We start from the raw sequence: 27,867 nt of genomic DNA, 5'->3' as shown, positions 1-27,867 counted from the left end.
TTGTAATAAAATATCTGATATCTAATGAAAGAAACATCGTACTACAACCAAAGTTGGTAGGTGTCAAGGGGGGTGCAGTCAGGTGGTCACTGGATATGTTACTTAATTAATGACGTCACCAAAAATAAAAATATCCATATCCCATGAAAGAAGCACGTATGTCAACCAAACTACATAGGTGTCATGTAGGTATCAAGGGGGGTGCAACAAGATGGTCACGTGATATGTGACGTCATCGATGACGTCATCAAAGGAAAAGGAAATAATATCTCAAGGACTGAGCTTATCAAGGCGACTAAACTGAGAATTTATGTTATTGATACAGTGGAACCCCGATATACAAGCGCACATCGCTTGGGCGAAAAAAAATATTATTTTTGCTCTTGACTTACAGTAAGTCGAGAGCAAACGCTTAGTTTTTAGTCGGTCTAGAAGGGCGTGCATTGTGACGCCTTGTGTATGTGTCTATTTTTCGCCCAAGATAGATGGGCGCGTATGTAATGCCAGATGGACACTCGTATCATTGTAATCACCTGCTATCATTCTTATAACATGATATGGCGTGCAATATATTGTTATTGAGTTAAAATGATTGTTTTTTATTAAGAAAAATTGTAATTACTATCTGTTGGAAACACATTGATTGGGAGAATTATAGTTGATTATCATTAATTATCAGAATTGCCGTTGTTTTCATCATGATATGCATTTTGTTGTCAAAAGCATATTAGTCTTTCTTTTACGGGATAAGATATGATCCTTGATGTTTGCATAATCGACGATATGTCATTTTGATTAATTCTGTCGCTGCGTCTTCCTTGTCTCTTAGAAAAATCAAATTCTACTTGTTTATCAGATAACCTAAGGCAACGCCTAAAAGCAGAGCTCCAAACCAGAACTTTGATTATTTTTGCCCGATAATTTTAATATAAAGCTTTATGACTGCTTGTGACGCTATCGATGAAGTCACACATTACTTGATCTATCTCTTTGATCTGCCTTAACACCTACCTAAGCTACTTGATATCTTTCGAGTTTGGATGTCTGACGATGTTTCAACTTGAGATATGAATATTCCGATGTCGTCGTCGATGACGTAATACATCATATGACCATTCTGTCCCACCTTATTGACACTTGCATGACATCTTGCATGTTTGGCAGCCTGACGATGTGTCTATCATGACATATGTTATGTTTATATTTCTTATTTTTAAATGACGTCATGGATGACTTCCAATATCACGTGACCACCTGGTTGCACCCCCTAATGACACGTGACACCTACCAAGTTTGCCGTCATACGATGTTTCTTTCATGAGATATCAGATAGTTTATTACAAAAGTGGCCTCAACACGGTCGACCACAGCCTTCCCGCGCGATGAACAAAAAAACTGATTCGCATAGTTATGTACTATTTAAAACACGAGAAGGTGTGTTTTCTTTATTCTCAGGTTGAACATAATCAAGCGAGTCGAAACTGGTCAAAGACAGCGTGACGACGGCTTAGAAAAAAGAAGAAATAGGCGATTGTCTGAGCAAAATGAAGCTGCCATCTGGCAAAGGGACTCTTGGAATACCAAACAGCTAAGTTACTTTTTGAACACTGTTTGATTATGGAGTCCGTTTATGAGAGTGTGTCTAAAAAGTAGATTGTAAACTATCTACTATTTACTAGGAAAAAAAGTAGTTTACTGTTTTTACGTATGTCGTTGTTTATTTGCCAAATCTGCTGGATACAACATAAAGCTTCATTAGGTCATGAGGGTTTTATATAATCCTTCATTAGGTCATGAGGGTTTTATATAATCCTTCATGACGTCATGAGGGTTTTATATGTTTCCTGTTCGTTAGTCTGTCATTGTTTTTCTATTGTACGCCAATATTTCCCTGGAGACGATTTCAATCCCCTCCCCGTGCTTTAGATTTGTTGGGTGTATTGCTAGGTATAAAGCCTATTCGCGTGTCCGAAGAACGACATCCGATTGGTCAACATGCCTATTGTCTTTGTCTTTGTAATCTTTGTTTATCGAGGGTAGCATATTTAACCGAATATACAGTTTTCTAACATATGGCCCTCGGTTAGTAAGCACTGTCACTGGGTGTGGTCACTGCCAGAGGGTTTATTGCGTAAGCTGAGTAAGCTTGAGTACAAGTCTGACAATGCTTTTATTCGCTTACCCCGAATTTGCGTTTAAAAAAGCCATTATCATTTTTTATTTATTTTTTTTTTTTTCAAAGTGCAAGTTATAAATGCAAACGCTTTCTGATTGCTGATTAGAGAACCCCCCATATAGCCGGGACAACTAAGGACAACTACCTCAGTTCTATGAATACATAAGAGACTCATTTTTTGACATCTGTTACAGGGTCACTCTTTTCTTGTCTTAGTCCCTTCGTTTGTATTTTATCTGAGGATTCAAAGACGAATTAAAATTACATTTATAACCTGCAAGATATGAGCTGAAATTCAGAGCTTTCGCTCGAAAGAATCCGGAAAAAACAGATCAGATTCATCACGGAAACTTTCAATTAGATAAGTATAGCATGCCCTAATGACGTTGAAGTGATTACTTTATTGCTAGAGGTCGTCCTGCGCTTCTAACATTTGTGAAGGAATCATGCATAAAAAGGAATAACATGGACAAGCTGGGTTTACTTTTCTGGTGTCTTTCAAATTCGGTATTCTTAGTTGTCCAAGGTAAGAACCATTTTCTAGGCTGGTGTAGGTAGGAAAAGTTGATTTTTACAAACCAGGCTTTCATCTTTAACGATAGAAGAGCCTCGTATTATGTATTTAAAAACTGTTTTATGAAGTTAGAACGGAATGCGATTCGGACGTGTAATTCTAATCCAATGAGAATCAGCAAAACAGTTTAAAACGGATTTGAAATGCATTTTCCGTTCCATTACATTTAAACGAAAAAAATAACGTTGGAGCTTTTAATACTTCAGTATTTACCTTAAAAGGAAAAAATTGTCATCCAGAATTTTGTCGTAGTCTTGGCAACATTCATTATTAGCATAAGAAACTGTTCGGCTGGCAACCGGCTGGACTCAACGCGACATGGGTTTTTGTTAAGTTGCATTTTATTGTGTTAAAGACGCATTGTCGACAGTCAACAGTCCGACGGAAACCTCAACCGTTAAAAAACAAAAGAATCTATTAAAATCCGAGATATTTAACAGGCCATCCGCTCTAAATTATCAATCACATCCTCAAAGAAACTTCCAATAGACACACTGCTTTCAATATTTTGAAATATTTTTCGCGTTTTCGTATAAAAATCATCGGATATTGTTAGGTAATCGAAACTGGTGGCAATGCGGCTTTAAGATGAGCAAGTCAAAGTTGACAAATTTGACTAATTAAAAGTGTTTTCAGAAAGAGATATTGCGAAAAATGCTTAAAGTGGGCAGATTGCGTCCTTTTACAGATGAACTTCACCGTTTTGAGCACTGACTTGGTCCTAAATCCTAAATCCCTGGTTCTGATTCATCTAATCCTTAACCTAATAAGAAATCAGGCCTAGCTTTCGTTAGATTGCAGTAGTATATCAATAGGTGCAAAAATAGGGCCGGTATGCTCTCAATCCTGTCACGTGTGAAATAGGTAAGCAGACCCGACCCCTCCTTCTTCCCTATCCTCAAGGAATACGGCCACTTCAACTAGTGTCTTACACGTATCGACTTATCGAATCGACAATGTTTTTTTGTTTGTATTGAAACTCAGCTGATATCCCGGTGAACAACACAGAGCCAGCATTGTTGAACTATCTCTTTCAAAACTATTCTAAAGACGCACGGCCAGTTCTCAACGTCGATGACCCAGTTCAGTTAAAGCTGGGTATAATGCTACGACAGGTCATTGACTTGGTGAGTAACAAAGCTGAGCTGATGGTTGATTAAAGGTAAACGTAGGATACCAAAGGTGAGGGGAAGCGAGATTGAGTAAGGTTATGCAGTGAGGTGAGGTGCAGTGAGGTTTCTCTAAGACCCCCTTTTGCCTGATGTTCGAAGTATTGTTTTATAATGTATTTTTATTTATAATTATTTGTATACTGTATATGGCTAGACAAACTTAAAGTAAACCTCTGATTTCAAAAGGTAAGGCGAAGCGAGTTGAGGTAAGGTTATGTACTTAGAAGGTGCGGTAGCGTAGGGTCAAGGAAGGTAAGGTAATAGGGGAAGTAAAAGGTAAGGTTAGGTCGGTGTTAACCAATTCAACCAATGAAAGGTGAGACGAGGTGAGTTAAGGTAGGGCAAGCTGAAAAGTTGAGATGAGGTATGGTAAGGTAAAGTGAGATGAATATTGAGGACACCAAACCCATTCTGTTTTTCCACACAATGCTTTCAAATAACCACGAAATTCAGAACCTCTAATGAAGAAATTTTGCGGATTCTGAAAACATTATTTTGTAGACTCATTTAGTTCCGTTTGACACGTCGTTTTCACGAATTTGATCTTAGAAATGTTTCCTTCCCTTTTGAATCCTCCACAGACGATAAGGTAGATTTACTAAATACTTATCAGGGGCGGATCTAGGAGCTCCAAAAAGGGGAGGGGCCGAAGCAAGGGTTTCAAGAAAGGGGGGTTTGATTCAATGTTTTTCATTGTATTTCCTTATTATTATTATTATTTTTTATTTTGAAGCCAAATATTAAAATAGGGGGACCGGGGCCCGCTCGGCCCAGGCCCCTAAATCCGCGCCTGCTTCTCTCGATTTTATATACATTATGCAGGCCTAAACTTTGGGTAACTTATCGTTTTCCTTCGTATAAAGTTACTTTTGTTGATCGCAAATAACATTTCAGCAAACGTGAAATTGTGGCGCGCGTTGCAAAATCATTTCGGCGGGAAATTGTCAAAAATACAGGGAGTTTGAAGCCGATTTCCCGTAAAGACACGGACGAATTTTCAACCGCTCAATAATTCGTACCGTACGTGGTGTTTACACGGAGCAGTACGCATTTTTCGAACCGTGTAAACTGTGCCGGTTGAACCGGACGAATTTTACGTTTGGTCAGCGGTTCCTCCAAACAGCAGCTAGCACGTGAATGGACAAGGAGACCGCCCTTCTAGTTCAAGTGACAAACGATTATAAAAATGAATGAGGGAAAAATTGGGAGAAGGTCAAGTCTCGATATGAGAATACCTTCACGGCGGCGGAGAGGTCCCATAAGTGGGGGGGGGGAGGAGGTGAAAGTTGGGTGGGTAGTGGTTTCAGGGGGAGGGGTGGTTGGTGGTTTCTGGGGGGCAGGGGTGGGTGGTGGTTTCAAATTCTTAAGCGCTATTTACAAGAAATCGCGCTTAGGTTTTTATGCACGGGATTTTAAACTGTCCAACAAATTTGTTGTCGGCTGCAAATGTACGGAATGACCTGTTGGTTTAGCAAAAAAAGCGTTTAAAATATATAAATAAAACATCCGCTCAGAAAAGTGTGTGTGTGGGGGGGGGGGGGGGGGGGTGGGGGGGCTTGCCCCTCCCCTTCAGCCGTCCCTTATCTTAAAGCTTTTTTGGAGCGCTATTAGAGCACGGAGGAGTTAGACGCCAGGAAGCTATTCCACCGCGCCAAATTCATCTGTAGCTTACGAAAATTCGTCCACAACTTTGGGGTGCAAAAATGAATTTTACGGAGAAGTAAGACGCCAGGCAGCTATGCCACCGCGCCAAGTTCATCTGTAGCTTACGAAAATTCGCCCACAACTTTGGGTGCAAAAATGATTTTTTATTTATGGCAATTTCACCAATCGACTCATTATTCCGAGTAAGCGGTGAATACTGTCCATTATCTCAATCAGAAAGCGCGTTCCCGCCAAGTATATACTAATAGCTTGTAGCGAGAGATCGGCAGCCGTGAAACCTTCAGTCCAACAGAGGGCGAAAAGGACTAAGTAAGTAAGTGAGTGCATGGGTTAGGTTTGTCAAGGCGACGTTTACTGTAATGGCGAGGTGGGTTTAAGGGGAAAGGGGATGTTAGATGGGTCAGATGTATCAAAACTTTAATGACAGGGCGGTAGCAGGGGGTTGGGGAACTGGGCCACGTGCCCCCGAATATTAAAAGGAAATGACCAGTAGGGGCGTGGCTGGGCCCCCCAATATTTTCTTAATGGTTCTGTATTGTGCCCCCCCCCCACCCCCCAATCTGTCGAGGCCTGCTACGGCTCTGAAAGTCAATGTGATTTAAGAAGAGATTTGATGCTGATGTAGTCTGTAGAAATGTATAGGGTTTTGCTGGTAAGTGAAACATGTAATGGTAGTAGGGAGGGGGTTTATAAAGACATTATTTAAGGTAAGGACGTTAAATAACTCTCGATCTATTGCTTTATTTCCTAGGATGAAAGAGAACAGATCCTCACTACAAACGTATGGATCCGTCAGTACTGGGCAGACCACTTCCTCCAATGGAACCCCGATGACTTCAGTGGCATTAAGTCAATCATTATCGCTCCGGACAAAGTGTGGAAACCAGATGTTTTGCTCTTTAACCAGTGAGCAGGACAGTGTTCCATAGTTTTCGCACACTAGTGACATAACGACCTAACGACATGGGCGCGCGTACTCTGTTTAGCCCGACATAACGAAATAAAAGAAATATAACATGTTTTTTCTCTTATGTCTTTATGTCCAAGCCGTTATGTCGGGCTTATGTCGAAATTTCTAACCATTTACACTTTTACACTCGAAGATAAATGTGCGCGCGCCCATGTCGTTATGTCACTAGTGTGCACCAGGCATTCTGTCCGTTGAAGTTCTTCTTTCTGTATGTGCATACAAATACACATACCTTATTACACTTAATTTTCGCGTCAAAATTTCGCGATTTTGAGATGGCGATATTTCGCGACACTTTATTTTTGAAATTTTTCTTTTTTTTTCGTAAAAATCGGATTTATTTTCGCGATTTAGCGATTTTAGCGATAATAAAATCAAGCAAAACAGGTGGAATTAAAATGTCCTGTAATCATCAAAACTAAAACAATTTGTAACAAAATGATGGTTGGCTAAATTTAGATTCATAAAAATCTATAAATACATGTCCAACTCAACCCCTTACCGTAAAATGATGCGTTGGCTAAATTTAGATTCATAAAAATCTATAAATACATGTCCAACTCAACAACTTACTAAATAGACAAGGTGTTTCCATAAAACGGCCAATATTTCCACAAAGGCTTCTTGTGTACTCACTTAATTTTTGCGCATTCCAAATTTCGCGACACTTTCAAATTTAAAATCGCGAAATTCGCGAAATTAAAGTGACGCGAAAATTAAGTGTAATAAGGTATACACAAATTCAATGAAGCGGCAACCAGGTTTTTCAAGCAGCTATATTTCGACTATATTCAGAAGTCTTCATTATATTTATAAACATCATTTACACGTTCACCAACACATGCATATTCCGGGCCAATTCTTAGTGGCAATCATTACAAAAACTATTTATTGATCTCAGAAAAATACAGTAGAACCGCGTTTAAACTGGTTGAACAGGACATTTCCATTTAGTTTGATAATAAAACTTTTACTTTATCTGGCAGAGTAAATACAGACTTTGGCAACCTGAACAATAAGATCGATACCAATGTCATCGTATCCCACGATGGCAACATTTCTTGGCTGGCACCAGCGATCTTAAAATCTGGGTGTAATATCGACGTCCGCTACTTTCCTTTTGATGTCCAGTACTGCAACCTGGCTTTTGGACCCTGGTCGAACAACATCCTAAAAATAGACATCCAGCTAAAAAACGAATCAGGAGTAGATACCGAAAGCTTTACTGAAAACAAGGAATGGTTCCTCAAGGGAGCGCCAGGAAGAAGGGACGTAACGACCTAAAGTTGTTGCCCCGAGCCATACTCGAGCGTAACCTATACTATCATCCTTCGACGTCGTGCTATGTTCTATGTCTTCAATATGGTACTACCGACAGGCGTTATTACATTACTTTCCTTATTCTCATTCTACCTTCCGCCGAATTCTGGAGAGTGTGTTTCGTTTGTGATCACCGTTCTGCTGGCCATGAGTGTTTACCTTATCATGGTAACTGAGAACATCCCGCGCTCGACTGATATCCCACTGGTCTCCAAGTTCTTTATGGCTTCTATGATTCAGTCAAGACAATCCTGGTATAGTGCAGTGCGTGAATATCACAAACTGCACTCAAGATATCAAAAAGCATTTCCGTTCCTTGGGGAAATATATCGCTAAATTACGAAGCAAAGCTGCTTCTGGCAAACGCAGGTAAAACAATTTCAACATTATTACCCTCTGGTGTCGTATGGTCACTTTGCTCTAACATCGCTTGGCCGTGTCGTTCTGCTGGATGGTCTTCCAGTAGACTCATCTTCGCTGCTGGAGTCTTGCCGAATCTGTCGGGTGTGAGGTCGTCGCTGCTTGGTTCTTTGGTCTTCTTCAATGAAGGCAGGAAGTCACATGACAGTAACAAATTTTGTTGCCATCTCCATTATCGGCCCTCACGTCGTACACTTGCAAATCCTTGTGTCGCTTTAGTACTACAGGGACGTTCTCTTCCCAGTAATTCCTCAGCTTGCCGGGTCTCCTAATTTGAATGTATCGACGACGGTTTTGTTCGTTGGAACTGTGTGCTCGCTGTCCTGTTATTTCATGGGCCAAGGACATAGTCTTTCTACACTGCTAAACGTAGTGATGTTGGTTTGTTTCCGCGTCTCGGCTTCTTACCTTGGCGTTCCCGAATATTATATGAATGGGTATACGCGTCCGCCAAAACTTTCTCCTTTCTCCACTGTTGGACGTAGTGATGTTGGTTTGTTTCCGCGTCTCGGCTTCTTATCTTGGCGTACCCGAATATTATATGATTGGGTATACGCAAGTCCGCCAAAACAGAAGGAAGTATCGTGCATATCCGGTGGAGTCGTGCCTTGTGCAATTGTATGCAAATACCATCTTGTTGAGATGACCCTTTCATCGGGACCTAAACTTCTCAGGGAGCGTCCAAAGAATCGCAAGCACTGTTCTGTTAAACCGCTCCACTTGTCCATTCCCTTTGTGGTGGTAAGGAGTTGTTATGTTCTGGGTCGAATGCTTTAAACGACGGCAATATTTGTAGATCATCCGCTTTATTATCCTACTCTTATCGCATATATACATAGCACTCCGGCTCCTCTACTCCTACCCATAATCCCTTACATCCGTTATGTAATCCCTTACACGTGACTGGTCACGGTTCCTGACCACAATCCTACATCCCTCCCTTTCCACTTAATTACGCATTAATAATTATAAAATCCTATCTACAAATAAAACAAGACAAGTATAAAAGTAATAGGGCATATATCATTGATATGTCCCTGTATTGTTTCTGTAACACTCTAGCGCATGTCCAAAACAAAGTCCTTAAAGCGCTCTGGTGTCTTTACTGTGCGTCTAGGTCTAGCAATAGAGCTAATCTCTTCTGGCGGCTGATCCGGCTCACTCCGCTCTGCTGGGACATTGTAGGGCTTGACAAATGAGCTGTCTCTCCTGTATACAACTCCCTCCTCTGACTCTACTGTCACATCGCTCCCCTACTTTGTTATAACTGTATACGGTTCTGTTTCAAAATTCGGCTCCAGTTTCCCAGATGTTTTGGTGTTTTTCAGCAACACCTTGTCCCCTGGTACTATAGGACTGCTCACCGCATGACGCTTGTCGTCCGCATAACTCTTTTGACTCAACTTGTTCCTCCATTCGAAATCCCTCATACTCTCATCCGAAATTTATTTCTCCCCTCTGAGTTCTGGCAATTTTGTTTTGAGCTCTCTACCGAACATCAAAAATGCTGGCGTCGCTCCCGTGGTCGCTTGCGGAGTAGAACGATATGCTAACAGAAATGTTGGCAGCTCGTTTCTCCAGTTCTTGCCTTCCACCGCTGCTATCTTGAGTGCCTTTAACAGCAAGCGGTTCTGTCGTTCAACTTCGCCATTTGCCTGCGGCCAAAGTGGTGGCGATGTCCTGTGCTCGATCCCGCATTCCCGTAGATATCTTGTAAACTCTTCGCTGACGAACTGGGACCCATTATCCGACTTAATCGAGTAAGGGAATCCGAACCTGGCGAAGACTTGGGTTAAGGCATTAACTACCTTGTGTGATGTAGTTGAGTTCATGATAACTACCTCGTAAAAACAACTGTAATAATCAACTATTACTAACAAGTTTTCTCCTGTCGGCATTGGCCCCATGAGGTCGATGGCCAGGTCTTGCCACGGTCCGGACGGCGGTTCCGACCTTTTCATTTGTTCTGGGGCAGCAAACTTCCCAACCACGTGACATCCGTGACAAGATTTGCAGATACGCTCGGCGTCACTGTCCATCTTAGGTCACCTAACTTTCGTCCTAAGTCGGCTCTTGGTCTTTACTATGCCCTGGAGTCCCTCGTGTGCTGCCGCCAGGACTCTGCTCCTCAAACTTCCAGGGATAATAATTCTGTCTCCTCGCATAACAAGCTTCCCTACAGTGCACAGTTCATTCTTTATACGAGTGTACGCCGCTAGTTTACACTGAGACCAGTCTCCATAACTGATGTAGTAGTGGACGCTTTGTAGTTCCGGGTCGTTCTCTGACGCGCGCTCAATTTCCCTGGTTGTCAACTCAACCGGTGTTGCCTCCATAGCCACAAATCTAACAGTGTCCTCGGTCTCGCTGCTCTTATCCTTTGGTCTACTCTGATTCAGTCTCGACAAAGCATCTGCAATGTTTGTCTTCCCAGGCCGATAAATCACTTGGTAGTTGTAGATCTGGAGTCGTAACACCCATCTTTCGATCCTTGCTGATGGTTTCGAGGTCTTACCGAAAATACATTCCAATGGCTTGTGGTCTGTCTCCAATTCACACTCCTGAGCATACACGTAAATGTTGAATCTTTCGCATGCCCACACGACAGCAAAGCGCTTCTTTCTCTGTCTTTGCATAACGCCTTTCCACGTCTGAAAGATTCCTTGAGGCATACGATACAGCTCTCCACTGTTCGTCTTGTAGTTGAAGCAAAACGGCGCCAATCCCTTCCGGTCCCGCATCCGTCACAATTCTCGTCTTGCAATCACTCTTAAAATATGCTAATGCAGTCGCGGTAGTCATCAGTTTCTTTAGCTTGTCAAATGCCTCTTGTTGTTCTGTGTCCCAGACAAAAGACTGTTTCTTTCTGAGCATACGCCGCAACGATTCGGCGATCTGTGAAAAATTTGGAATGAACTTCGCCGAGTATTGTACAAGCTGTACAAATGATCTCACTTCAGAAACATTCTGTGGTGGTCTCGCATTCACTATTGCCGCAATCTTCTGGTCACGGTTCCTGACCACAATCCTACAGGAGTGGCGGACTCTGCAGAGCTTCAAACTCATTTCCCTGGTCGTGGTGAAATGACGGTGGGAACCCGGAGCGGTGGACAAAATCATTGTATAGATGCTTGGCGACGGTCTAAGCTGCGTTTTTGTAGCCCAAAACGCGCCGCAAAACCCACAAGTTTCTCATACGAGAGCCCCATAATTAATCCCTGTACTTCCAACAATAATTCTTCCCCCGCAAAAGACATGTTTACAGCCAAAATTTCAAAGGAATAATCGATACAGCAATGGAATGTACAATACAAGTAAACCAACACGCTCAAATCAAACTAAAAGTGACCTCAAAATCAAGTAATCTTCTCCACCAGATTCGCAGTTCTAAAATACCCACCGAACGACAAACTGATCTGACTGATGTGTTTCTCAACCCGAAATTAACATGGAAATAAACTACAATCTTGATGAAATTCGCTGAGTTTTCTTTGGTTGCGGGTTCTGAATCAAATAAACTTGAACGCACTGACCTCAGAATTTTGCTGAGTCCTTCATCTTGCTAAGTCCCTCGCAAACAACCCAAGCTTGTCCAAATACTTCAATATTTGTCAGAGCCCCTAAATGTAACACTTGTCTAATCAATTCACACAACAAATGGTTCCCAAAACCTAGGACTTTACTCGTGTTTCCTTCTCTCGTCTTTTACTCAAATTACACGCCGTTAATCGCTAACTAGTTAAACATTAAACAAACAATAGTTATTACTCGAGGGCCTGACATCATACATGCATCATGCCATGAATCATAGTCAATCTGCGGCGGTTATGTATGGACTTGGATTGTCAATGGGCTTTCCAAAATTAGTTCAGGTAAAATAAAATTACAATATATTTTAAAATAACAGAAATATGTATTGGATTAATTTACATTACCAAGATTCTTAAGTATTTGAAGGATATGCCCTTTCATGGCAAACAGCATTGTTTAACCAGCGAATTCTGACACCTCCTTCAACAAAATTATTTTTTTTTACTACTTTTACATCGCAAAAGAAGTAGTCATAGCCATAACCAGCGAGCAATTGGCAAAAACATTCTGACCACTTTTTCTTAGCAACAAAAAGACCTAAAAGCCATGACAATCAGCTGGGTTGGATAGACATTTCTGACCACTTTTCCTTGGCAAAAAAAGACCTAAGCCATGACAATCAGCTAGGTGGCTAGAAACTTCCAACCCCTTCTGTATTCTAAATATAGCGTACCGTTGTGAGACGTATTTGTGATTACCCTTGTCACAAAATATTAAACAATTTAACAACATATTCTTGCCATTTGCTGTTTTTAGTGGTAAAATTTCGTTTTTACCACTATTCTCCGAGTTGGCAAAAGTATTCAATTTTCATGTAAAAACTTTCAAAATATGCTACTTTAGAATATTGCCTACTAAAATATTTCGTGTTTATATACCTGTAATGTCTTGAGGGAATTGATTCCAATGGAGAAGTTCAATGTTTCTTCAAGTGATTCTGTTTCTGTTGATTTTAAAACTTTCGTTTTTTACCACTTTTTTTCGAGTTGGCAAAAATATTCATTTTTTTATGTAAACTCTTTCAAAAAAATGCTACTTCAAAATATTGCACTCTAAAATATTACGTGTTTATTTACCTGTAATGTTGTGAGGGAATTGATTCCAATGGAGGAGTTCACTGTTTCTTCCCGTGATTCTGTTGATTTTGTCTCGATAAAAGAGGGCTGCTTTCCACCTCGATTTTAGTTGTTATTTCTAAACTTGTTGCTCAACGTTGGAGTTCCGATCGACTTTTTACTCTAATCTCCAAACAGGAGCTTTGTAATTGGAACAGTGGGAGCACAAAGGCTTTCACATTCTAGCTGAGGTTGGATTCCATGTCGTCTTAGGAGAGACAACTCCCTATTAACATGGCATAAAATGGCGGCCGCATCAGAATTCATTTTGACCGGTACTCCTATCACATTAGGTTGGAGTTTTTTTTTTAGCTCGATTAACGTTTCGGTCGAATTACACAATGCCATGCCAACACAAGAAATGCGTTTCTGAAGTCCATTGACCGTAGGTGTTGTTTGACAGGGTGGTCTAGTTTTTTCCCAAATTTCTAGGCTTAACTCTCCGTGTTGTGAGTGACTCACACTTGGACGGGCGCCAGCACTTTCCCGTTTTCTCTCTTGTTTCTCGTCCGAGAGATTATTTGGCCATCGGTCATTCATTATTTTGGCCAATTCCCCCGAAATGGCAAGAGCTTTATCGTCCTCGTTTACCAGTTCTGACGCGATTTCGGTCAGAAAAGCGTCCTCTGAATCAGAGTCTTTTTGCCTGCTCGTGTCGAGCATGTGCTTTTCCCGTCAAAGGTGAAGGGGTGAGTTTGTCGAGGTCTTGAATTCTCCTCGTTTTTGCCTGGGTCAGGCTTGTTTTCTGCGCTACTCTTGCGTCATTTAGACGTAAATGGTTCATCTGTGTTGCGATTAAGAAAGGATTCGGCTTGCTAGGCAAAAGATGGATTCGTTACCTTTTACAATGCCATGCCTTTCCCTGTACCCTTGATTTCGTGTCACATCCTAAAATGGCGTGTAGGGATAGGATGTGCTTGCATATGCGGGGGCCTCGCGCTGAAACCGTCTTCTTCATGTTCCATATCCGCTCTGGCTTCGTCGACCTCTGCTCTGGCTCTGCTGCAAAATTAACTTCATGCGCCACCAACCAGCACGGTCAAACTTGACATTGCCAACTTCAATGCTGTCTGTACAATTAGAAGATCTGCATCTCCCGAAGCACGTCGTGCACTTGGCTTCCTTCAATCTTTCACCTAGTAGGTTGATGAATCCTTGATTGTTTACAAGGTTTGCAAGAAAGGCTCCCTTCTTGGACTTCAAAAGCACACAAGGAGTGAATTTAGCGGTAAGTTCTCAAGCTGTTGACCTCTGATGAGTGCTGTCTTTCGTTGTTGTTCCTTCTTCATAACCGTTAAATAAGATAATTGCTTTGCCGTACTTTCGCTTGACTTGCACGTAGAGGCCGACAATTCCATCATACGTCATACCGTTAGTCCATGGAATACTGTGGAGTAGCGCGCCGCCGTCAAGCACATATTGGATGTTATATTCAGTTGGCAAGATAGCTTTATCTCTCTCGCCTGTGACCAAAAGGCATCTGCGAGGGCAGATTTGTCTGGCCCTGACAGGCGGATAGTTAGGCAGGCAGATAGCTGCACATTTAAGACCGGAACCTGGTTTGATTTTCACGACGCGGGTTCCCTGTTGTTTTGCATCGAAATATAACAAAAAGCATATTTTGGGATGTTCACCAAAGGGTTATTTTAGGACTTTAAAGAAAAATTATTTTACAATTAGTTTTTCTGATAGAAAGTGAGTGCTGGGAGGTTCAGTCAAGGACTAAACTTTCGCGATCATCGCAGTTGACTTTCCGTCTCTCCAAGATTCATTCATCGCGAGAGCGCGCACTCTTTGCTGTTGCACTCAAGTAAATTATTTCATGTTTACCTCAGTAACTTCTCGCGATGAGAGGGATTGATTAATTTGCAATCTATGAACTTCTGTTAGGGACGGATTATATAAGGGTACTCAAGCAACAAGTAGTACAAAATAGCTTGTAAGAGAATTGATCCACTAAGATTTCTATTTAAGTCAATGTTTCAGCATTTATCTGTTCACATTCTTGAATCCACTTTCATCACGGCTGTAAATAATTCTTCAACTTGATGACATTATTTCACAATATGAATAACACAGTTAAATGCGTTACCTACAGCTTGAACGATAATATTATCAAACCATGTTGTTGGATTAGTCGTGTACACAGGACGAGCAATGAGCTAACTATGAGTGACTGTACATTTATTCCCAATCCAACATGGCGGACTTCAATCGTACAGTCAAACGGTCTGCCGCTGACCAGCAGACCGCTGACCAACATCTCCCCTTTTTAACGAAAATTAAATTATAATAAAATAAAACAAACAACGCCTTAACGGTTAACCATAACGTTCTACAGTGTTCCTATGATGATGATGGTCCCTAAAGAGTGGTTCTAAACATCAGCTACTTGAGAAGATAATCTTTAAGTCTCTGTGGAGTTTTGACTTCCCTCCCAGATCTTGTCTGTCTTGCCGGGTTAAGCGTTTTCGGTTGTCCCTGGGTGTCTTGAGGCAGAGGTATTTCTAACGCGAGCCCATCCAACTTGTTAGGTCGGTCACCTTGGCGAGGACATCGGCCTTGACATACCGGTCCAGGGCTTCTTTCTCCTTTTCTCGTTTGGCTACTGGTATTCTGTGAACCGGCATTTGAACAGGCTGTATGCTTTCGTCTAACTGGAAGTGTACAGGGGGACCCAATAATCCGAGTCCTTCAAAGCTGTCGGCGTATTGAGTAAGTATGTCTTCCTTTCTCAGATTACCCGGTGGTTGGAGGCGGAGGTCTCTTTTAACACTGATCGGCGCTGAAGGAGAGGGAATGGGCTGACACGGGTTTGTGGTGATTTCGTGTACTTGTTGTAGGTGGACGTATGCCGTGCTGACTGACCTCTTCCACTTTTGGAGGTGTCGTTTGGAACCCTGGGAGATCTTCGGTCTTGGTGGCAGTGTGGACCACTGACGAGGAGAGGGAATAGATCTCCTCTGCTTGCACCTTGATTAGTCTGAGGAGTTCACTGTCGCTCCCAGAGAGTAGTGCAGGCTTAAGGCCAATGCAGGAGTCTGGTAAGATTTGGAAGACTAGTGTTTCGTACTTGTCCGACTTGTCGCATACCAGTTCTACTTGGCCAACTGGTTGGAGTGGCTTGGAGTTTCCATAGGGGTACAGGAGATATGGGGGCCGCTTGATTTCTGCGTCTGGTAGCACTGACTGCAGTGTGTTGTAAGACATCGTGTTGCAGGTAGCTGCTGTGTCGATCTGAAACTTGACCAGCTTGAAAGACGACACTGTCGTTGAAAGTGGTAGAGTTGTGAAATAGCGCTTTCCCAGGCTTTTGGAGGGGCTGTCTGTATCTATGTTGTGTACTTGTGCTTCCAGTGCGTACATATCGAAGCCATAGTCGGGGTTGGGAGCTGAACCATATTGCTGCTCTTCACATATATCGGTGTAATGGACATCCCTTGGTCGAGGCGAGGCGCGGGCACGTGGATAGCCCCGCCGACTGCGCTGGTTATATCCCCTTGCCTGAGGTCTTCCTCTTGCTTGTTGTTGTCGCTGGTTCGAACCGGACGCTTGGGGATTGTGTTCTTCTAAACAGACTCGGGCGAAATGATCATTGCCAGCACACTTAGAACACTTAGAACGGCCTGCTCTAGCTCCGGTCTCTTTGGGTTCGACATATCCCACTTCCGACACCAAGTCGTGTACTGACCGCTAACCAACAGATTTGACATTTCATGAATATAGTTCTGCCATGCATCACTACTCAGACTTTCAATATAAAGGTCTGGATGTGAGTTCAAGTGAGTCAATAATGCGCACTTCATAATGTAATTCTGGCTTTCTATACAACTGGTCAGCAAATGCTTTAAAAAAGCAGGCCCCACTGCCACCTACATCAACAGGAGTTAAACCAATCATTGCTAACTTCCTGACTAAAGTATTCCATGGTAATTATTCACCAGTATTACAAAACATGCCTCCTCTCAAGGAAGGCGTTGTTGGTTTTGAGAAGATAAACTGGTAATTATTCATGTTTTGTGTGGTTCTTGGTTTTAGAAAGAGTCTGCTAAAATACACATGGTATGGTTGTTCTGAGTTTATGCTTTAGTGCCTTTCTTAGCTTTCGTTTGCTGAGGATTTTCATGAATTTTTTTATTGGAGATCTTGATGGTGCTCGGTCCCTATGATACAGCACCTTTTATTGTCTCTTGAACATATTCTAATAGTTTTTCTATAGAATTGACTTTTAATTTTGCACAATTAACTGATGTCAAGGTCTAAATTGTCCTGATTCTCCTTATTTTGTGCATAAGTGTTTGATTCTTGTTGATAATTTGTATTGTTTAGTACATCCAAGAAATGCGTTTTCATAACGTAGGACATATTGGGGTTCACTTCTTGTTCACACAGAATTTCACTAGTTATTTGGCCCAATGGCCACCAAGTACAATGACTCGGCTCATTTGATTGTTGAGTGCACTGACTCGTTTCATTAATTGTACGAGCTCTTCTCGATAGGGCCGAAGGATATTTACAGAGCTGGAATGCAGTAAAGTTCTCCGAAAACATCAATCTAAACACTCATAGAAACATGGAAAAACCTCTAAAACAAAGGCCAATCTAATTTATGCAATAATTTGAAACTTCAGATGAATACTTACCTAAAAACAAAAAGAAAAATATAATCCTCCAATCCTGCGAAGCAAAACAAACATGGACGAAAGCACACGAGTCCTAACCGTCCCCATAACGAACACGAAAACGAGGCAGGACATCTTCACCGATATCTTCTTGCGCCCGCGACCCAAATGGCGCGGTGAAATTCTCGCTCACTTCTCAAAATTAGTGTGTTCCTCCTGGGCTATAAATATTTCATAGGTGTTGTGTGCTAGAGACCAATTAGGAACAGGGAATTACGAACCAGGATCTCCGCGGTCTACGGTGCGTCCTGCTTACCTTTTTAAGTCTTCGATTATTAAACTGCTTATTATTTGTGCTTATCCCTGCTGTGGTTACAGTACTTATTGGGGGTTGAACACACGCACTCGAACAAAAGTTTTATCACTCTAACGGTCTGACATTTCGAATATCTTTCAGTCACATCTTCGGAATAGAAAGACACACCGAAAAACGTTTGGATTGGATTCATGCCTCCCGAAAAAAGAAATAACCCTCTTATCTTAGAGTCTCCTAAAATAGATGATAAAAAATCATTAGTTTAAAAACATTTTCTTTTTAGAAAAACTTGATAACTTCTCATGCGTGAATTATATATGAGTGCTTGAGATGATGAAAAAAAAATCAGATAAAACAAAACTACCATGTTTAGATAGAGCGTATCCAATGTTATCAATAGTTTGCTTCTGTACCTTGTCTCTGAGTTTATGTTTGTGTTGATTCTCTTAAAATTTGTGAAATTGTCCTATGTATGAACCTCACCATAACCAGTTTATTACGTAGATAAAGCCTCCCGCCGCTAGAAACAATCGTCTTTTAATTGCTTGAACTGAATTTAAAAACATAAAATGCCGAAACTCAAAACAAGCAGTAATTTCGAAAGCAGGAAGGTAAAAAAAAGTGCTTGTTTAAATCGGAACACTATTTTTGAACATTTTTTAATATTTCAATGAATTTACCCCATCGATCTGAGAACAATGAGTTGTGTATTATGAGCGGCAAATTTTCACACTGGTCTACTTAATAATTTATCAGTTGAAGTAGTTGCATTTGGTGGTAATTTGATGTACAAAATGGTGGTCTCTTTCAAGATTTCTTTTTGCCTCTGGTGCGTCATTCTATTTTGTTTACAAGGTAAGTCCAAGTAAAAGAAAATAAGAATGAATGAATCAATGGTTAAAAAGACTTGAACTAGGTTCAATTAAGTCTTCTCATGGGTATCAATTTTGACACCCAATTTTTAAAATCTTTTAAGTGTAAAACAAAACGGCAAAGAAGCATCCCTGCTTTCTGGTACGCTCATCTAAGTTTGTTTCGAACATTCCATGTAGATAGTTTCGAAAAAGACAAACTTTTTATCATAGTTGTTTTTCTGTTTGAGTAATTTAGATGCTGGTGGTTTTAATCTCGCAACTTCGGTGTGAAGATCGTTAAGTTATTCATTTTTTTAAGACTGATTTTGCAGGACAATCTTTTTGCCCTCACGTTTACACACTCGCCTGTGTTAATAAAAAGATAAATGAAAAATATTTAGTGGGGAATTTGAAGGGGAAAACTTCCGATTTTCCGATTTTTTAATTTCTGTGATTCAGGGCTTTTATTGTATTGTTTATTTTATCCCTAGGAAGTGATAAATGGCAGGGATAGTAGGGATAAATCGCTAGAAAAAACAATTTTCTTGTGGACACGATTGCCTGGAAACCCAAGTTCCAGTAATCATTACTTGTTTGAGTCAAACCTGCAATACGATTTGCATTGAATATTCCTCTTTTAGCCTTATTTATATGTCTAACAAATAATCTTTAAATAACCTCGCAACCTGTAATACGATATGGATTTAAAATACTTTTTTTAGCATTTTTTAATGTCTCCAAATGATGGTACTGTATCTATATAACGATGCAAACACGTAATACAATATGGATTAAATATCTTTCTACCATTTTTTTTATTCTTGCAAATGGTGATATTGTCTAATGAATAAAGTTTAAACGACCTTGCAACCTGTAATACGATATGGAAAATATCTCTTTTTAGCATTTTTTTAATGCTTACAAATAATGGTATCTATCACGATAATGTTTTAACGTGTAGCGTATTGTAAATGAATGCAATTTTTTTACAAACAGTGACACTATCAAAATAACCTCGATATTTCTTTTATAAAATATAATCTTAACAAAGAATATGATAAAAAATAAATTAAAGTGGTCCCATTTGTTATGTAACGATATAACCATTGTTTTTATCTCTAGAAAGTGCGGAGGGGATTACATCCTTCGGGGATAGTGATGTCCTCCATGATAATTCATAACATATGCAAAATGATCACAAATACAAGTAAAACACCGTATCCTGCCACATGAGCTTCAGTCTAAATGTTGCGGGGGATCCCAAAGAATTCCCTAAACTTAGGACGAGGGGGGAATTTATTTCGGAGCGACTAAAGAATACAGGGCCAAAGGGACTTCACACCTTGATCTCTATAGAACGACGCAATAAATACAATGAAAATGCAAATACGTTCGGATGTGGCCCTGAATTTTGTTGTCTAGCTTTTAGTTCAAGGTTGTTGCCAGAAAATACAAAAGTGTAAACCTACCTTCAAAGAGTTGACGATATTGCAACAATCAGTCAGTTTTAAATCAATCAGTTTTAATTATAGTATGGTCATATATCCATATAGTCATGTACTTATTTATTCATATATTTATATAGTCATATTGTCACATATAGTCATATGTTAATATACACATATATTAAAATATTCATTAAGTCATATAGTTATATAATCATGTAGTCATATATTCCCTGCAGCTCATGCCGCACTGGTTCCGGCGAATAACACAGAACCAGCGATACTGCGCTATCTATTCAAAAACTACACACCAGAGGCGCGGCCCGTGCTCCATGTGAAAGATCCTGTGGTAGTAAAGATGGGACTTATGCTTAAACAGATCATTGACGTGGTAAGTACTTATGCTTAAACAGATCATTGACGCGGTAAGTACTGATACTCAAACAGATCATTGACGTGGTAAATACTGATACTCAAACAGATCATTGACGTGGTAAATACTGATACTCAAACAGATCATTGACGTGGTAAGTACTGATACTCAAACAGATCATTGACGTGGTAAGTACTGATACTCAAACAGATCATTGACGTGGTAAGTACTGATACTCAAACAGATCATTGACGTGGTAAGTACTGATACTCAAACAAGTCATTGACGTGGTAAGTACTGATACTCAAACAGATCATTGACGTGGTAAGTACTGATACTCAAACAGATCATTGACGTGGTAAGTACTGCTGTCAAACAGATCATTGACGTGGTAAGTACTGCTGTCAAACAGATCATTGACGTGGTAAGTACTGCTGTCAAACAGATCATTGACGTGGTAAGTACTGATGCTCAAACAGATCATTGACGTGGTAAGTACTGCTGTCAAACAGATCATTGACGTGGTAAGTACTGATGCTTAAACAGATCATTGACGTGGTAAGTACTGATGCTCAAACAGATCATTGACGTGGTAAGTACTGATACTCAAACAGATCATTGACGTGGTAAGTACTGAAAGTCAAACAGATCATTGACGTGGTAAGTACTGATGCTTAAACAGATCATTGACGTGGTAAGTACTGATGCTCAAACAGATCATTGACGTGGTAAGTACTGATACTCAAACAGATCATTGACGTGGTAAGTACTGCTGTCAAACAGATCATTGACGTGGTAAGTACTGCTGTCAAACAGATCATTGACGTGGTAAGTACTGCTGTCAAACAGATCATTGACGTGGTAAGTAATGCTGTCAAACAGATCATTGACGTGGTAAGTACTGCTGTCAAAGAGATCATTGACGTGGTAAGTACTGATGTCAAACAGATCATTGACGTGGTAAGTACTGCTGTCAAACAGATCATTGACGTGGTAAGTACTGATACTCAAACAGATCATTGACGTGGTAAGTACTGATACTCAAACAGATCATTGACGTGGTAAGTACTGAAAGTCAAACAGATCATTGACGTGGTAAGTACTGATGCTTAAACAGATCATTGACGTGGTAAGTACTGATACTCAAACAGATCATTGACGTGGTAAGTACTGATACTTAAACAGATCATTGACGTGGTAAGTACTGCTGTCAAACAGATCATTGACGTGGTAAGTACTGATGCTCAAACAGATCATTGACGTGGTAAGTACTGATACTCAAACAGATCATTGACGTGGTAAGTACTGATGCTTAAACAGATCATTGACGTGGTAAGTACTGATGTCAAACAGATCATTGACGTGGTAAGTACTGATGCTCAAACAGATCATTGACGTGGTAAGTACTGATACTCAAACAGATCATTGACGTGGTAAGTACTGATACTCAAACAGATCATTGACGTGGTAAGTACTGATACTCAAACAGATCATTGACGTGGTAAGTACTGATACTCAAACAGATCATTGACGTGGTAAGTACTGATACTCAAACAGATCATTGACGTGGTAAGTACTGATGCTCAAACAGGTCATTGACGTGGTAAGTACTGATGCTTAAACAGATCATTAACGTGGTAAGTACTGATGCTTAAACAGATCATTGACGTGGTAAGTACTGATGCTCAAACAGATCATTGACGTGGTAAGTACTGATGCTCAAACAGGTCATTAACGTGGTAAGTACTGATGCTTAAACAGATCATTGACGTGGTAAGTACTGATGCTCAAACAGGTCATTGACGTGGTAAGTACTGATGCTTAAACAGATCATTAACGTGGTAAGTACTGATATTCAAACAGATCATTGACGTGGTAAGTACTGATACTCAAACAGATCATTGACGTGGTAAGTACTGATGCTCAAACAGATCATTGACGTGGTAAGTACTGATACTCAAACAGATCATTGACGTGGTAAGTACTGATACTCAAACAGATTATTGACGTGGTAAGTACTGATACTCAAACAGATCATTGACGTGGTAAGTACTGATGCTCAAACAGATCATTGACGTGGTAAAAACTGATAATCAATAGGATCATTGACGTGTAAGTATTGATACTCAAACGGATCATTGATGTGGTAAATACTGATACTCAAACATATCATTGACGTTGTAAGTAGAAGAACGTAGGCAGGACTAGGGTGGAGGGCTGAAGTGAGCAAAAAGGATGATGGCGGTGTTATTTTTTAGGGTGGTCGAGGCTGATGCTTAATCAGGAGTGTAGAGAAGCGTTTTTTGGGCTGCTAATTAATCTACCGCGAGAAAAAAAAATGAGGTGTAATAAGTAAATAACAAAACAGTGGCGGATCCAAGCGTGGTTTCGTGGGTTCATTAGAGCTGAATAAAGTGAAGCCTATTGACCACAATTTGACAATCTTAGATCAGCCACCAAATGTGATCTAGGAGAAGCAAGATGTTGTGGTGTAGTTGGGGCAAAAGAAAGTCAAATAAGGTGGACATGTGTGTTGAAGATGAGAACAATTGAAGATGGAAGTGGTTAATCAGTTTCTACTCATATTTGCACAGGATGAAAAGAATCAGATTCTCACTACAAACGTATGGATTCGATTGTATTGGAAAGATCACTTGCTCAACTGGAATCCAGAAGATTTTGGTGGAGTGAAGTCAATTAACGTGGAACCAAACAATGTCTGGAAACCTGACATTCTGCTTTACAACCCGTAAGTACCTAGGGAACAATGATCTCAGGGCGCGCACCTTTGAGGGGGGATTGGATGTGGCAGGGGAATTTCTTTCGTGAAAAATTTTCCTTTCTACATATTGTCGTAACTACGACTGCGCACCCCTTCTCCCCCCTAACCCCTTTCCTTCCGACAAATCCTGGGTACTTGTCTGATTTCATTTTGAATAATCAAGATCAAAATTAGGGACTGTTATATGTTGACATTTTAAGCTTTGTCTCGCCTGAGCAAGCTTCTAGCTTAATCAAATTTGATTTAAAGGTGGTCTTGTTTGTTTGTCTGAACGTGTTCGGTATTGTAATCTAAAGCTCATATATACTATCTTAAAATGAGTGATTCATTTTTAGGGAGCTAAATCTAAACCATCGATATTGAACACAAAATTAACCAAGCTAATCACAGCAAAACCTTCTTTTTTCGCTAACAGGGCAAGTACCGACCTTCGCGTGGAAAGCCTTTACAAGAAGATCGACACCAAGGTCATCTTATCAAGTGACGGTTCCGCAGCATGGCTTTCACCAGCAATCATCAAAACTGAATGCAAGGTCGATGTCCGCTTGTTCCCCTTTGATGTCCAGTACTGTGACCTCAAATTTGGCTCCTGGACGCACGATGGCCTCAAAATAGACATCCAACTCAGAAAAACAACCGGCGTTGATATTGACGATTACTCGGAAAACAGAGAATGGTTTCTTAAGGATGCGCCCGGAAGAAGAGATGTTAAGCTGTACAACTGTTGCCCTGAACCATATCCGACAGTGACTTTCACACTTGTCATTCGCCGGCGCGCGATGTTCTACGTCTACAACATGGTGTTGCCGACCGGAATGATCGCCTTGCTGTCTTTGTTCTCGTTCTACCTTCCACCAAATTCAGGAGAACGTGTATCGTTTGTGATCACGGTTCTGCTGTCCATGAGTGTGTACATGATCATGGTGACTGAGAACATGCCTCAGTCGGCAGACGTTCCATTGGTCTCCAAGTTCTTCATGGCTTCCATGATTCAAATTGCATTTTCACTGGCGGCAACGTGCGTTGTTATCAGATTCGATACCTCCAATAAGCCAATGGGCTCGCTTCTCAAAGTTTTGATCAATAATTGGCTTGCAAAGCTTCTATTTATGAAATCCACAAAATGCGATTCAAAGGTAAAAAGCTCGTTGTCAGGATTCTTCGTGAAAAGGTCAATCACTCCAGTAGTCGAAGTTGCTACCGAGAAAGAAAACAAGAACGATGATGAAGTCATGGTCGCCCATTGTCTTGGATCGGAGACGAAGGAACATTCAAGTCGCATCTCGACTGACGGAATGGACCGAGTTGTCAACGAGCTGAAAGTGTTAACTTCAAAAGTTCACGAGGAAGAAAAATCAAATAAAATATCTGAAGACTGGATCTTCGCAGCCGAAGTATTGGATCGGTTTTTCATGCTATTGTTTTCAGTCACGATTGTAATAACTGTTATAAGTGTGTTCGTCGCTTCGCCTGAAGCCTCTTTGGAGTAACAAAACTAAACTATGCAGTTTGGAGGAAAGATCCAATAACCAGAAATGGTTGAACTAGCGCATCCTGTCCCGTTGGATTTTCCACACTTCATAAAATGTTCGGTAATTCAAACAATGACGCATTTGCCGTACCTTTTTATAGGCATCATTTGATGGCCGAGATAAATACTTATTTACAAATAGTGTAAAGGAAAGGGGGAGGGGATTGCACTGATAAAGGTTGAATTATAAGGGGGGGGGGGGGGGGTGAATAAGGTTTGGTACCGCGTCACATCGTCGTATGAAGTATAAACGCATGCCGTGTTTATTAGCCTGCAGTAAAGGTTTTTTATTGTTTTCCAACGATCTTAGGTGACTTGCACTGAGTAAGTATATGACGTTCTGCGTGGTACTTACGAATCAGCCAGACAGGTTTTATGTCAGAAAGGACTGATTTTCTTTAAAAGTTTTTTTTCTGGCCGCAGCAATCTATGTTTATTTTAGCGCGGGTTTGCCCGCCAAAAGGTCACGTGGTTTCCTAGTGCAAGCCTGTTGTTTCAGGGAAACACGCTCCGTTCAATCCCACAGAAATGCTATCGCAGACTACATATGCATCAAATTTGCACCAACTCATTAGGCTCCGACTTATGCAAACATATCCTTTTCTATTCCCTCTACGTATTCTCTAAGATCAGGTCAACACCGTCTCCACCAGACCAGAACTGATAGATTTTCTAAATTTGTAACTGTGAAGTTTTTGTCTAATTAATTAATTAATCAATCAATTAATTAATTACATATTAATTAATTAATTAATTAATTAATTAATTAATTAATTACATACTAATTAATTACATATTAATTAATTAATTGATTAATTAATTACATGTTAATTAATTAATTACATGTTGTATAGTCACTTGGGCTCTGAGCCAGCAATTCAGTTGTTATTAACTGCTATTGGTTTGGATAAACTATTTATTATTAATAATAATTGGTAACAGGACGCCATTGAGGTCCCGCTCTTCTGAAGCGTATTAGGAATAATAAATATATATCAAAGGGCATCTTCACCCAAAATGTTTTTTGGTGAGACGCTCTGACACAACAACGGTAATGACGACAGTAGCCAACAATATAGTGCTCTTGCGCAGCTGTTCTTAGATTTCAGAGGACTTTAGACTGGCACTTATTACAGATGTGCAGGAGACTTCGGACAACAGAACTGATTCAAGAACTTAAAGTCCATATAACCTTTCAGAGTTGATAGACTTTGTCAATTCTTTATACTTATGCGCTGTATTCGCAATCAAGAATGGCGACATTCTCACGAGCGCGCGTTGTTTTAGATTTTCCCGCCAAAACTTGGAATTATTCACTCGATTCAATCTCCTTTCGCGCGGCCAGGAAAATTTTCAAAGATCTGTAAAAAAAATCAAATTTTAATCAAATTCAATTCCCTTTTCAGAATTTGAAAGTTTATCAATGCTTTGTTTTGGCTAGATTGATATAAGTGAAAGGTTTTAAGAACTTTAAAGTTTATTGAAACTTTGAAATTACAAATATGCACTGAAGCGTCTTCTTCCACTGTAGATTACTCGTAGTTCAAGCATGCGTAGAACGCAGAGCTCAAGGAAAACGTAGCAAAGGTTTGATATTATTATTATTGATAAACAATAAATAAATACGAAGATGCATGACAACATATCCTTGGAAAAATGTTCATATCAAGAAAAACAATGTTAAAAAATAAAGTACGTCTTCTAACAGCCAAAACAACAGCAATCAGTGTAAGAAGAAGTTAAGCAATAGATTATAAAGCTTTTAAGACTTTCGTTCCGAAGGTAAGTCGTGACGAGTTTGTGTTATGAGTGGAGGGCCTTTGAAAGCTAGCGACATAAAAAAGGCAAAGCTAACGAAAGCATGTTATCCTAAAAAAATAGCTATCCTTCCATGAAAAAACCTAACACGCTTTCACTCTAGCTAGGTCTTAACTTGGTTGCCATGACTACAAAACCGTAGACTTCCCAGTTTGCATTGCCCGCCTCGGGCTATAGTTGTAATTCGTGATGAGTGGGTCTGCCCTTTGATTGATTGGAGGCCCTGACACCTACAACAAAATCATGACATAATAAAAATACCCGTAAATCTTATGAGAAACTCAACCGTTTGGTTTGATTTTTTAATGTTCACAAGCATGCACCAGGTGCTTATACGGGATTAGCTGACTGGGGTGATCAGTCATAGGTATCATACGGAAAAAGCATAGTATTTGAAAATTACTTATTGAAAAATGACCCACTTTTTGGCCGCCAAGAGGGGGTGGGTGCGCGCGCACCCCGCGCATGTGTAAGCACCTAATGCATTTCAATGTGAGCGCCACATAAAGGAACGGCGTTTGCCCTTAAGGTACTTGCATCGGCAAAAAATAATGGCGTGCAATTTAAAAAAGCCTACCCAAGTGGGGTGGTTGTGTGTGCCTTGGGCGTGTAGTGTGGGGTGGCTGTGTGTGCCTTGGGCGTGTAGTGTGGGGTGGTTGTGTGTGCCTTGGGCGTGTAGTGTGGGGTGGCTGTGTGTGCCTTGGGCGTGTAGTGTGGGGTGGCTGTGTGTGCCTTGGGCGTGTAGTGTGGGGTGGCTGTGTGTGCCTTGGGCGTGTAGTGTGGGGTGAGTGGGCTAGAAGTGATGGTGGTTGTATGTTAGGGTGGAGTAGAGGTTTGTAGTTGGGGGTGTGGGGTAAAGGGGTGAAGTGTGCTGGTGGTAGAGGGCTTAGTGTGGTAAAGTGGGGGTGTAGGTAGTGGGGGTGAGGTGAGGCTTGGTGTGGGAGAAGTTAAGGAGTGTGGTGGAGGGGCCTGGTGTGTGTTTTCAGGTAGGTGGTCAGGGCTGGGTGGGAGGGGAGATTGATAATATAGCATTAAGTTGTGTGGGGGAGAGGTCGTATAGATAGTCATGGGTGGGAGATGTTTAGGGAGGGGATGAGATGTGTTGAAGAAGAATATGGTCTTC

General features: G+C 40.7%; 3 protein-coding genes and 1 long non-coding RNA gene across 5 annotated transcripts in view; 2 read left to right on the top strand and 2 right to left on the bottom strand.

Moving 5' to 3' along the window:
• Positions 1-1,176: 1,176 nt before the first annotated feature.
• Positions 1,177-8,025, top strand: LOC116610615 (neuronal acetylcholine receptor subunit beta-3-like). Its single transcript, XM_032371329.2, has 4 exons — positions 1,177-2,702; positions 3,735-3,877; positions 6,339-6,493; positions 7,544-8,025. The coding sequence occupies exons 1-4, from the start codon at positions 2,642-2,644 to the stop codon at positions 7,839-7,841; spliced, it is 657 nt and encodes a 218-aa protein (XP_032227220.2). The 5' UTR covers positions 1,177-2,641; the 3' UTR covers positions 7,842-8,025.
• LOC125563148 lies at positions 7,327-17,977 on the bottom strand. Its single transcript, XR_007308162.1, has 2 exons — positions 11,831-17,977; positions 7,327-7,727 (listed from the first exon to the last, which is right to left on the bottom strand). It is a non-coding gene; the product is annotated as an uncharacterized LOC125563148 (long non-coding RNA).
• Positions 17,978-18,686: 709 nt separating this feature from the next.
• LOC5503029 (neuronal acetylcholine receptor subunit alpha-7) lies at positions 18,687-25,099 on the top strand. Its single transcript, XM_032371328.2, has 4 exons — positions 18,687-18,796; positions 20,480-20,631; positions 23,208-23,362; positions 23,811-25,099. Exons 1-4 carry the CDS (start codon positions 18,727-18,729, stop codon positions 24,883-24,885), a joined length of 1,452 nt encoding a protein of 483 aa, XP_032227219.1. The 5' UTR covers positions 18,687-18,726; the 3' UTR covers positions 24,886-25,099.
• A 1,286-nt stretch (positions 25,100-26,385) lies between these two features.
• The window catches only part of LOC5503028 (band 4.1-like protein 5), a 34,589-nt gene continuing 33,107 nt past the window's right edge, over positions 26,386-27,867 (bottom strand). For both annotated transcript variants that reach the window (XM_048727893.1, XM_048727892.1), the window contains one exon: positions 26,386-26,974. In XM_048727893.1, coding sequence (XP_048583850.1) covers positions 26,873-26,974 — 102 coding nt within the window. In that variant the 3' untranslated portion in view covers positions 26,386-26,872. The remainder of the gene's footprint in view (positions 26,975-27,867) is intronic.

Source organism: Nematostella vectensis, chromosome 5 (genome assembly GCF_932526225.1).
Source record: "Nematostella vectensis chromosome 5, jaNemVect1.1, whole genome shotgun sequence".
Classification (NCBI taxonomy): domain Eukaryota; kingdom Metazoa; phylum Cnidaria; class Anthozoa; order Actiniaria; family Edwardsiidae; genus Nematostella; species Nematostella vectensis.
This window is presented reverse-complemented; position numbering and strand designations above follow the sequence as displayed.

Coding starts and splice junctions, on each gene's coding strand:
- LOC5503029 (XM_032371328.2), top strand. CDS start 18,727: ATGTACAAAATGGTGGTCTCTTTCAAGATTTCTTTTTGCCTCTGGTGC. Junction 20,632..23,207: donor TTAAACAGATCATTGACGTG/GTAAGTACTTAT, acceptor ATATTTGCACAG/GATGAAAAGAATCAGATTCT. Junction 23,363..23,810: donor GACATTCTGCTTTACAACCC/GTAAGTACCTAG, acceptor TTTCGCTAACAG/GGCAAGTACCGACCTTCGCG.
- LOC116610615 (XM_032371329.2), top strand. CDS start 2,642: ATGGACAAGCTGGGTTTACTTTTCTGGTGTCTTTCAAATTCGGTATTC. Junction 3,878..6,338: donor TACGACAGGTCATTGACTTG/GTGAGTAACAAA, acceptor TTTATTTCCTAG/GATGAAAGAGAACAGATCCT. Junction 6,494..7,543: donor GATGTTTTGCTCTTTAACCA/GTGAGCAGGACA, acceptor TTTATCTGGCAG/AGTAAATACAGACTTTGGCA.